The following is a 12,588-nucleotide window of genomic DNA, read 5'->3' on the forward strand; positions in this document are numbered from 1 at the left end:
TATAAAACCAACCACAATACTCAACAGGTGACAATCAACAAATAAAAAAACCATTGACAACAACCTCAAGCACATTTGTGAGGACTCAAGCCTCCACACCATACTCATTTGGGAAAATAGGTTCCTTGAAATTTAGTATATTAACATAATTCAAGATTACTTCTCTTTATTCTTAACGTGTCGGAACGTGACACTCCGATCCATTATTCCTACGTGTCGGAACGTGACACTCCGATCCATTATTCCTACGTGTCGGAACGTGACACTCCGATCCATTATTCCTACGTGTCGGAACGTGACACTCCGATCCATTATTCCTACGTGTCGGAACGTGACACTCCGATCCATTATTCCTACGTGTCGGAACGTGACACTCCGATCCATTATTCCTACGTGTCGGAACGTGACACTCCGATCCATTATTCCTACGTGTCGGAACGTGACACTCCGATCCATTATTCCTACGTGTCGGAACGTGACACTCCGATCCATTATTCCTACGTGTCGGAACGTGACACTCCGATCCATTATTCCTACGTGTCGGAACGTGACACTCCGATCCATTATTCCTACGTGTCGGAACGTGACACTCCGATCCATTATTCCTACGTGTCGGAACGTGACACTCCGATCCATTATTCCTACGTGTCGGAACGTGACACTCCGATCCATTATTCCTACGTGTCGGAACGTGACACTCCGATCCATTATTCCTACGTGTCGGAACGTGACACTCCGATCCATTATTCCTACGTGTCGGAACGTGACACTCCGATCCATTATTCCTACGTGTCGGAACGTGACACTCCGATCCATTATTCCTACGTGTCGGAACGTGACACTCCGATCCATTATTCCTACGTGTCGGAACGTGACACTCCGATCCATTATTCCTACGTGTCGGAACGTGACACTCCGATCCATTATTCCTACGTGTCGGAACGTGACACTCCGATCCATTATTCCTACGTGTCGGAACGTGACACTCCGATCCATTATTCCTACGTGTCGGAACGTGACACTCCGATCCATTATTCCTACGTGTCGGAACGTGACACTCCGATCCATTATTCCTACGTGTCGGAACGTGACACTCCGATCCATCTATCTCATTATTTCAGTTCATCAAGCTTTCTTTATGTCAAGCGTCATCTTAATAGAGAGGATTTAAGATTAAAGATTCAACAATCTCATCATTCTAAACACCACAATTATACGATCACAACATACAAACACACAATCAAGTATATAGAAGACTTTACAATACCACCCAATACATATCAATCGCTATTAAGAGTTTACTATCACATAGCATAAACCATAACCTACCTCCACCGAAGAATCGTGATCAAGCAAGCTATCTCCCCAATGCCCTTTTGCTTTCCTCTTCGTTCTCTCTCTCGCTCGTTCGTTCTCCCTCTCTGTCTTTTTCTTTTTCTTCTCTAGATTCTTTTCTTTTACCCTAATTATCATATAATTCATTATGATAAAAGTAACCCATTATTTATTCCAAGGTTATCTCCTTTAACCCTCCAAGTAAATAAATTATTAAACTTACCCCACTAATTTCATAAAGTTTGTCATGAATAGTCCAAAACACCCCTTTAAAACTTTTAACAGAAATCCGACCCAGTTAGGTTACGCAACCTGTGACGGTCCGTCGTGTCTATGACGGTCCGTCCTGCAGGTCCGTCACAAAGTTCAGAGAGCCAAATTCTGTAAAGGGTTTGTGACGGTCCGTCGTACCTACGACGGTCCATCCTGCAGTTCCGTCGTGAAGTTCAGAGAGTCGATCTCAGTACCCAGATATTCAGAGTTTAAGTATTTTGGAACGAAGTCCCTCGACGTCCCGTCGTGCCTATGACGGTTCGTCCTACTTGTCGTCGAGGGTAATGAGAAAAATAGCAGAAGAAAATTTACAAGTATGGGACGACGGAATCCATCACGGGCCGTCGTGACCATGACGGTCCGTCGCGTGGTCCGTCGACCCAGTCAGTTTTTTATCAAAATAATCTTACTACTCGAATCGATTAAACAGGTCGTTACATCTAACCACTACCAAGACAAGACATGTCTATTTCTCTGTTATGCAATAAAACACTATCCATTAGATGTAACGCAAGATGCACATCAACCGTAACTTAGAGCTTTTAAAAACATAAGAAAATAAGGACAATAAATGGCGAAGATACACCCTCACATATTATAAAGGAATACAGATTAAATGGTACACTACAAAGGCTAAACAATAATTTGAATTTAAGCAAAAATATTTAATTCAACCATCAAACACAAATGAAAAAAAAAACATGATCACAAGCTACTAAACTTACACCTGAACGGATCAAATGTTCACCAAGCTAGACCCGTCAGATGTATATAAAAAGAATTTAAACTAAACTTGAGCATAAATAAAGTGATATATGAATACTCAAATTAAGACTCTAATGAGTACATATAGATACGAAAACTCAATAAAGAATCTAATCGCAAAAGAATGTGACAAAGTAACGACAAAAGATTCAATTAAACCAAACAGAATTCTCAGGAACCAGACTTAACAGAAAAGAAATCAAGAATCAAGCATGTAAATAGATCTTTACAACTTCCAGGTTTATACTCAAGTGGCTACAAATTTCTATAAACTTAATAGGCTATCCACAAGAGATTTAGATAATAATAGTATTAAAGAGAGAATTGAACCAAGCATTAACTAAAGACTAAAGATTTAACTAAAAATGAGAGTATGATAGGAGAAAGTAAGGAAGACTAAATAAAATGTACCTCAAAACATAGTACTCTAGCAGCAAACAATGGATACAACATTCTTAATTTTAAAGTCATATTAAAAGGCACGACAAGCCATAAATCAACACATGAAATTTCAAAGTAAATAGTCGACGGATAGTAACAAAACAACAAACAAGATTTGCTGATTGTATTGAATGTTTAAAGGAATATTATTAAATCTTTCGTGGAGAATTAAGTTGGGTTGTGTATTGTAATGGGTCGGCTTTGGATGGATATTGGATTGGGTGAGAATTGTTGGGTTATTGAGGCAAACAGGTCTTGAAAAAGAAGCCAAGAATGTAGTTAATTTGACTTAAGAAAAATAATCATGTGAATTGCTATTTCGATCAAACTGAGGCAATTAGTTGAATTCGGTCAAAATAAGCTAAAAATGAATTGTTATTAATCAATTAATGAGCTTCTTAATCTTAACAATAAAATAATTAACATAATGATAAATTAGTTAATTCAATATATAGACCATAACTTAAACTAAACTAATAAGCCAAATATTTAATTAAACAAAATCCTTTTGAGACAATTTCCGAATATTCATAAAAATACTCTAATTACATACATAACTATATAAAACATACATAATACTTAAAAATTATAATTAAAAAAAGGGACATATTTATTCAAACTAACTCACAATCTATTTGAATTTTATAAAACTAATTATTTCAAATTGTTTGAAATTGATAAAGCTTGATGATTAATTTATATCGTGGAGGGACAAAATTGGGCGTCAACATAGTCCATAGGAATTAAGGACCGTAGATCATAACCGTAGGATCAATCCAACAATTATTTTAAGACTATTTGATTATTTTCCTATGTGCTTAAAACCTAAGTTATATCGTTTTGCTCTAATACCTAGCCTTATATAAGTTTTTCAAGTCCTAAAACTACCCACCCTAACTTTATTCCCCTAAATTTCCAAATTCTCTTCTATGTTTTCTCCAAAATCTTCTCTTTAGTCGAAGGAAGAAGAAACGAGGGTTGTTCAAGTTCAAGTCTCCTTTCTTCATCACTGCTTAGGGCTTCAATAAAGGTATCTAGGGAGTCTATCAAGGGTGTAACACCTTGTGCATCGAGAAAGGATAAAGAAGGCTAAAAACCAAGTCCATGAACCCAAAATGGACCATGGACCCTTTGAGGAAGACCTAAACGATTCGTTTAGCGGTCCGCAACATGTTTAGGGGAGGTATCCCAACCATCTAGGGCTTCCAAGATTTGAGTCACCTGTATAGGACCCTAGATGGACCATGGTGAGTTGTATGACCCGTTTAGGGGTCTTCATAGTCACCCGTCAATTTTTAAGTTAATATAAATCTTAAAATATGGGAATGATTTTAGATATGAATTAAGGTCACTAAAATCCCCTAGCACGAAGTTGAGTTGAAAGCTTTCTAATCAATTGAGTTTCAATATGAGATTTTATTTGCGTCAAATTTAAATTACCATATATCTCGGTACATAATGAATTAGATGGTCCATGACCTATCAAATAAAAGTACTACGAGTCCTCTTTCCAACTTCACAGAGTTTACTCCATTTAGAGTTCGGAGTAAAATGTTATGCTCGTTTTAGTAAGAACCTATCAGACAGTCAAAGTTTCACAAATGACTATACGACCAATGAATTTTTTCACGGATTGTGGAGCCCTGAAGAGTCCGTGAAGCTTTCCTTTAAGGGAACTTCATCAGTTTTTTGATTTAGGGTGATTTAGTTCTTTTCCCTATGTGTTTGGTACCTAAGCTATGTTGTTTAATTTCTTATTTTAAGCCTAAACCACGATGTTTTACATCTAGTTAAGGGATTAGAAGGTTTTAATCATTTCTTTTACGTTCATTCACATTTCAAGTCTTTAGAGTAAGGTTCTAAAAGGAGAATAAGCTAGGAGTTCTAAACGTTCTTTAAATTTCGTCGATTTTGTCAAAAATTGGTAAATAGATTGTAGGAACTCTAGGTGTTATCCCTTCTTTGTTAAATTAATATTAGGAATAATAAGACTTACTTCGCGTGATGGTTCACACTTATGTTAATAAATAATTTAGTTATAAAAGCATCTTGTGTAGATAAACTTTTCAAGCATTGAAAATGGTTGAGTGAAAGTGCAAAGACTAAGTGTATATGTGTAACTCAAAGTATTTGTAATTCCATGGTAAAAAAATCCCTTGTAGGACACAATCTTGGTGTTTGAATAACGAATTTTACATCTTATCTAGTTTCATTTTCTTGCAATCTTCGTTATAGTTTATAGTTTCCCTACAACATTATAAATTAGAATTCAACTATAAGTATCTAATAGTTGTTCCCATTGTAAAGTTCAAAACTTTTCCCATATTTCCTATGGATTTCATCAAAACCTTATTATTGTTCTTGCATGCTACCGCTTTACACCATTTAAAGGTGTATCTTAAGCATATCAACAATATGATTGTTGTTGATATGATGCAATGTTGTACTACATATTTCTCATATAAGTGATTTATTTGATTTTGATTTTATTGTTTTACTGCTTAACTTGAGAGAGAGAGAGAGAGAGAAGGACGCAAGATACAATTAAGATCAAATAGAGTAGGATCATAAGCCTAGGAATTGGGAAACATATCTTGTGTCTAGGATAGACACATACCTTGTACAACTTTATTATTAATGGAAATTGCAAAAATATTTTCTTAATTAATGTAGTCATAAGAGATATAGGCGTGAGACAAACAAAAATATGTGATTAGAGATTTGGGAGAATCATAGTCATAATATTCACCCCAGAAATTAATAACTCGATAAATATTGCAAGATAAAAGAAGGTCGATGAGCAACATGATTACTTGATATATCATAACACTAAAAGAAGGTTCTCTCCTTGTGATTAAAAAAACTCTCAACCCTTTGAAAAACATATCAGTTATAAGAAGTTCATAACTCTTTCAACAAAACACTTCTGAGTTTTATTATATCTCTATAATCATAAGTCTCAACGAGTCAAACACCTGATCATTGATACTCACTATAATGCATGTGTGATCACGTACACTCACATGTATATTAGATTGAACAAGCGTCATAGTCAAAGAATTATCAGAGTTGAGACACTTTGTTCGCCAAAGAAGTTGCACCATGAAAAGGACTCTGTAACAGGATGAATATGTTTGCTCGAAAATCATATCCATTTCTCAAGTATCAACCTGAGACATTTGCAAAATACTATATGACATATGATAACTATTAAAATAAGGAGTTACTTTTTCACATACTCAGAATTAGCAGCGAAAATGTCATAGTACAATAATTGTTGCAACAACAACTTACTAGTAAAAAAGGAAACATTTCAACATCAAACACGAGACACACAATTGTTATTCCTAGAACAAAAGAGAACTCTTTTTAGAGTCGCCAACAAATGGTGATTCCATCACCTATAGGGACTTGGGAAATTTGAACACGAGTATCCGCAGCTAAAAATTTATTAAATTCAATGATGTGTTGCCTATTTGGCTTCATTGTTTCCTTAACACACTCCTCTGGCATAGCAACTGTCCCAAACCATAGTGTATTGTCATATACTATAATACCTCCCACTTTCACCAATTCTAACATTCTCTCATGGTACTTTTGATAGCTAACTTTGTCTGCGTCGATGAAAGCAAAATCGAAACTTCCTCTATTGTCATTCTGCAATAGAATAAGTAGTTTCATTTAATCAAGTAATTGGATGCAAAAGATTTTAAAGTAACTTTACTTTTACTTACCTTATTCAAGAGTTCATCAAGGGCTGATAATGCCGAGGACTGAATAAAATTAATTTTATGCTCAATGTTAGCCTTTTTAATAATTGGCAATCCCATCTCGTATGCATCTCGATCAATGTCTATAGCTATAATCTGCATAATATTTGCACACATAGATCAATGATGTTCTACACATGAATATGAGAATATATTATACATTAAACCAATTTTAGTTGTATAAAATTGTGATGCACTAGCCTTGCCATCATCAGGAATTGTAAGGGCAGTAAGGACTAAGGAATATCCAGTGAACACTCCAATTTCAATCGTCTTTTTGGCATTTGTTAGTTTCAACAACAATGCAATTAGTTGACCAGCTTCTGGTGCAGTTGCCATTAAACACCTGTAAAAATATAATTCAAGCTAAGCTGATTGACTTTTTAAAACACATTATTGTCGATGTATATGCATTTTATTATCAAAACAAAATATTAAGTGGATAAGTTAGCGTGTATAAATTGTGATAGAAGATGACTATTGATTTTTGTAAATTGTATGATCATTAGTTTCTTGTAACTCATGTAACATCTACTACCCACATTATTAGCCCTCATTCTACCCATTGATTACACCAACATCAAACCCAACTTGTCCAACCCAACCCATTTAGATTTGGGTTAGTTATTGATTCAAAATTTGTTAGCTCAATCCATTAAAAAATTGGATTGATATGTAATCCAAATTGATTTTTGAGAAATTTTTTCAAAATATTTTTTCATTTTATATGATATATATAGTTATTATAAAGAAAAAAAATTATTAGGTACAAAAAGTTTATAAATAACAAAATAAAGTTATTAAAACTTAGTAAAAATTGGACCTATGAGTTATGACCTGTTACTTATAACTTGTAACCTAATCAGTTTTGAGCCAACCTATTTTAACCAAAACAAATTTGAACAGGACTGAATCTTTACCCGTATATTGTATTAACCCATTTTGATCGGCCCAACTGCCGCCCTACTAAATACTACTCCTTCTGTTTAAAAGCAACGACCTAGTTTAACTTGGAACTGAGATTAAAAAAAAAGAAAAAAAAAACTTCTTAATCTTATGGTTCTAAATTATAGTTATGACATATGTTTATAAATACTCTTTAATTTTGTAACCTTAAACATGTCATATTAAAAATTGAAGTTAAAATGTTGTTAAAAAAGGAAAGATATCATTTTTTTAAGCAGACTAAAAAAAATTTAAGTCATTCTTCATATTACTCCTTTTGTTAGTAATTTTTTTTTTAAAAAAAAATATGATAAGTCAGTGGAAAGCATGAGGTGTTATGTTGGGTTGGAAAATGAAAATTTACTGAAGTCACGTGAAAAATGTATTGACCAATGTAATTTATATTTAGAGAAGGTTTAGCAATTTGAGTTTTTGATTTAATTAAAAACTAGTTTGGGGGTTTACACAAAAAAAAATGTTGTATGGTGATGGGCGAAAGTAAAATATTTTTATTTTGCAGTATTGAAGTTTATGGGTAAAACGAGATTAACAAGTATAAATTAATACTAAAATATTACCTTGGATGATTTGAAGTTATAAGTCTAATCTCCTTGAGAAGCTCTGGCTCTCGCGGGTACACAACAGTCTCCAGCATATACTTGCAGAAGTTAAAACATATAAGAATGATAAATTTAACTTAAAAAATACACAAAAGAACGAATAAAATAAGGTGGAAAATGTATGATTGAGGTTTAAATGAAATTGAATTTTGTACCTCACGCAATTCTGGACTATGCAACAATCCTTTGGAAATTGAGGTTGAGAGCGACGCCATTTCTTTTACAACAACACTTGATGTTTTTCTTTACAAAATAGAAAGGATATGTTTTTCTTTCAATAAAATAGAGTAGAAGCTGCAAAACCAAGAATCACAAGTTATATTAGCAATTGTTTCAAATAATTATTTTTTTCTCTCAATATCTCCAAAGTTTTGATCACGCTTTATCTTCCATTCAAACTTTTATTATTATTGAGACAAAGAGACAAAGTTTGTTTCAGTTTTTTTGTTTTCTAATTGCACGTGTTAGACCTGAACAGCGATAAATTATAGTCTTCTTTACTTTTCTTTTTTGAAAGACAAATATGCGTATAAAACAAACTTAGGATTTATTTTTTTTATTTCATGTTCAAACAATTGACCGTCTAGGCTTATATATAAATTACTACTCTCTCCGTTTCAAAAAGGATACTTAGTTTGACTTTGAACGGAATTTAAGAAAAAAAACACTTTTTAATCTTGTGGTTCTAAATTAAAATCATGTCAAATGTATCAAATGTTTTTTAATCTTGTGGTCTTAAAACATGTCACGTGGAAAGTTAAAGTGTTACCGAAAAAGGAAATGGATCATTCTTTTTTAAACAAACTAAAAAGGAAATAGGAACATTATTTTTGAAACGAAGAAAGTATCTTTTATTAGTTTAATAGAACATACATATCTCTTTTTAGCACACTTTATATAGACAATCATTTAATATTGATAAAAAGTAAAAAGATTATTGATTAAAGTAAAATATTGAAATAATTATATTTCTCTAAAAAATATGAAATAAAATATGAAATATTTTTCTTACCCCACTCCACGATTTTCTCTAATGGTAAACCCCCTCCCTTCCTTCCAACTTTTTAGCTTTTTCAAAAAAAATTCTTTCATAAACTTTTTTTATATATATAATTTTTTTTTAAAAATCTCACTTAATCTCTCCATTATAATTTAGATATTTTTTTGATTTTTTTTTTAGAAAAAAAATATGCTGCACCGCACATAACCCTCTGCTTCCAAATTTAGTTAATTATTGGTGGATTCCTAAAGTTTTAAGCAAAATTACAGAGATTGTTGGTAAACATATTAAAAATGCAAGTGTCTTTTTGACTAATGATATTTTATTTACTTTTCTAAATACTTCTACTCTTTTAGCTTTAATATTTTTTTAATTTAAAAAAGTTAGTTAGTCTTAAAATAAAAAAATATTATAGTTCTTTTAATTTTTTGATCAAATTTTCTAATAATTTGAACATTAAATATTTCCTCAATTTTGATGCATATATTTGACCACAATAGCCACTTAACTCACCTAGAATTTGCATCTGGCATTGCCATTAATGACATCCCTTATTGGCAGTATAACTGTCTATAAATTTGACAAATACTAATATTAAGAACTATTCTGCTTCATTGAGATCACAATAAATGAATATTACTATTACTATCTTACTGTTAACAACAAAAAGGTAAAAATTACACCATCTCATTTCAAACATTAACCATGTTTTGAATCTAACAATCAATTTATCAAATATGTATAAATATAAATAACAATTAACTTATAATAACAATATATTTTGAATTCTTGAATATAAAAAAGTCTTTCATATATCAAATCTCTAAAGATTATAAAGTAGGATCGAGATGAAAAATAAGTATTTTTAGTATCACTAATGATATTCAAAAAGATCATACATACCTTTATTTAAAAATGAAGCGAGTTCAAAACAATCATTTTTATATCTCCAATGCTTTAATTGATTATCTTCAACAACTTGTATGGTTTCCTGATTGAGTGAGTGAGAGAGAAAGGGCGTGTGACAAAGTTTGTTTCAGCTTTTTTGAGGCCTTTTGTTTTATGCTTAAACGTGTTAAGACATAGGAGTGAGTAATTATAATGTTCTTTTATTTTCTATTTTGTTTTATGGGTTAACTGGGGTAAGAACAAGTTTTAGTTCAGATAAAAAAATCAAAATCACGTTTAGGGCTTCGATAAAAGAAAAAAGAAGAAGAAAAGGGAGACAAATTAAGGATTCGCCAAGAACTCCAAGGTTTAACTTGTGGATTTCTTCGGGGGTGATCCATATAAAGGTATGTGAGATCTTTTAGTGTTGGGTTAGTTCACCCACACACCAATCTTACTTCAATCGTTTGATTTTCGAATTGGTTGAATAAGAATATTGAATTTCTTGAAAAACATGGTTACGTTCTTGATTGTTGAGTTGTTGATGCCTATTGTTGCATTAATTCATCATGCCGGGTCGAGTTAGATCTATTGCGTATTGTAGATACTAATAAAGCGAAGGATTTCGGAATTGAACTATGGAGGTTTAGGCAATTTAGGATCACAAAATGAGAGAAGAAAAATCGTTCAGACACATCTGGGTACCACCTCGCGCGGTGCGCCCCATCTATGCAAAAGAGCCTGGGGCGGCACGCCTGCAGTGCACCAGAATGGTGCCTCAGACCAAATGGTTTGGCGCGGCGCCCCGAATTAAGCCTTTCTAAGGTGTTTTAACACTTTCTAATAATTCTAACTACTTAAATGACTTCTAATTACATAGAAATCAACCAGAAACACAAATTTACAACCTTGAATTCATAACTTCAAATTCATGGAAAAGTTAGAGCCAAGTCTAGAAAAATATTAAAGTACATTCATGAAGTCTTTTGCAAATGCTTTAACTTGTTTTAACACTTAAAGGTCAGTTTAATCAAGGACTAAAAGATAAGAAAGAGAAATTCATTTCAAGTTTTCATAAGTCTTTAAAAACGTTTGAAGTGACGTTTTAAGACTTAAGCTCGAGTTCAGTTCAAAGTAAAGTGAAGTATTCCTTCAAAGCAGCATATACGAACAAAGTAGTCCCAAAAGAACTTAAAATGTTTTCACAGTTGAAAAATAAGAGAAATTGAGATTTCCAAAGAGTCTTTGGCATAGTGTTAAATTAATAAGAAATATCTTTCTAAATGAACCAAGCAGAGGAATTGTTATTTCAAAGATAGCCTTTGAGCTAAGTATTTTGAGAACTAATCTCAAATCAAAAAATCAGTATGTTTTTAAAACATAAGAGCTAGTATATTTTTGGGAGTAGTATTGAGCACCAATATGGGGGAGAGTTCAGACAGCTCACAGCCCCATAAACCATGTAGCCACCATGGATAGAAGAGGGTCATACTCTTTAGATGAACCATTTTCACAGTAGTCTAGTGGATCCATTAGGCAATCAAATCTTATACCTTTGGTTGGGTATACGATGCCCTGTCGGAGTGAGGTAGATCGTTGAATCATTATTGTAGTTCTTAAGAGATGGTTTTCAATTAGAGAAACTCCCACAGAAGTTAAATGTATTTATATATATACACATCAGTTTATTTGTATTCTCACATACATCTCAGACTTATTTGTATCNTTTTCAAACAAATTTTCTTTATATTACACATGCTTTTAAATTGGTTTATATTGAAATGAGTTAGTATTATTGAGTCATATTATTCTTGAGTTGAGCAGACCAAGGTAAGTGTTCCTTCTTACTCCTTTTCAAAATTAAGTTGTTTTAACATTTCAACTCGCATACTCGTACATTCAATGTATAGATGTCAATTGGCCTGCATCATATAATGATGTAGACGTAGGTAACCAGGATCAACATCATCCATCACATCGTTGATCCAGCTGAGAGTCAGTGGTGAGCCTCCTTGCATTCTGGAGGATACATTTATCACTTTCTGTCTTTCCTTTTTTTATAGGATGTTGTGGGGTCTGTCCCAATATGCATATCAGTTTTAGAAGGCTTCATAGATAGACAGGTAGTAGTTCATTAGTCTTTACTGTATTATTCTTATGTTAAAGACTTGGTTGCCACTTTGGCCAAGTTGAATGTTTAAATCATTAAAACATTCCGATTATCTTATTATTCAGTTTAGTTCAATTCTTTGATGATTATCGTATTGACTGTTTTCTCCTGCTGAGTTAAGTAAGTCATCTCAAGGGTCTGCTCAATGCCAGTAATGGTCACTGATTGTCGACCACGTCCAGGGTGTAGGCTCGGGCGTGACACAAACGATTTGAAATAAAAATTCAAAAAAAATGAAAATATATATATATATATATATATATATATAGTTTGCAAGTTTTGTCCCTCTTTTATGATATTTAAATAATATATGTGTTTAATATAATTATGTAGATAATGAATGTATTTTATGAATATTCAAAAATCATCTCAAAATATTTT

At 32.7% G+C, this 12,588-nt stretch overlaps 1 protein-coding gene across 1 annotated transcript; it reads right to left on the bottom strand.

Moving 5' to 3' along the window:
- Nucleotides 1–6,183: 6,183 nt before the first annotated feature.
- On the bottom strand, nucleotides 6,184–8,409 carry LOC107020048 (probable caffeoyl-CoA O-methyltransferase At4g26220). The gene is made up of 5 exons (XM_015220385.2): nucleotides 8,305–8,409; nucleotides 8,108–8,187; nucleotides 6,786–6,930; nucleotides 6,549–6,680; nucleotides 6,184–6,471 (listed from the first exon to the last, which is right to left on the bottom strand). Exons 1-5 carry the CDS (start codon nucleotides 8,362–8,364, stop codon nucleotides 6,184–6,186), a joined length of 705 nt encoding a protein of 234 aa, XP_015075871.1. The 5' UTR covers nucleotides 8,365–8,409.
- Nucleotides 8,410–12,588: the final 4,179 nt, after the last annotated feature.

The sequence above is a fragment of the Solanum pennellii genome, chromosome 5 (assembly GCF_001406875.1).
Source record: "Solanum pennellii chromosome 5, SPENNV200".
Lineage (NCBI taxonomy): Eukaryota > Viridiplantae > Streptophyta > Magnoliopsida > Solanales > Solanaceae > Solanum > Solanum pennellii.

Bases quoted from the DNA above. Each gene is read 5' to 3' on its own strand.
- LOC107020048 (XM_015220385.2), bottom strand. From the start codon at position 8,364: ATGGCGTCGCTCTCAACCTCAATTTCCAAAGGATTGTTGCATAGTCCA. The intron at 6,681-6,785 runs GCTAGTGCATCA...AATATTATGCAG, and splicing joins CAATTCCTGATGATGGCAAG to ATTATAGCTATAGACATTGA. The intron at 6,472-6,548 runs GTAAGTAAAAGT...ATTCTATTGCAG, and splicing joins TTGATGAACTCTTGAATAAG to AATGACAATAGAGGAAGTTT.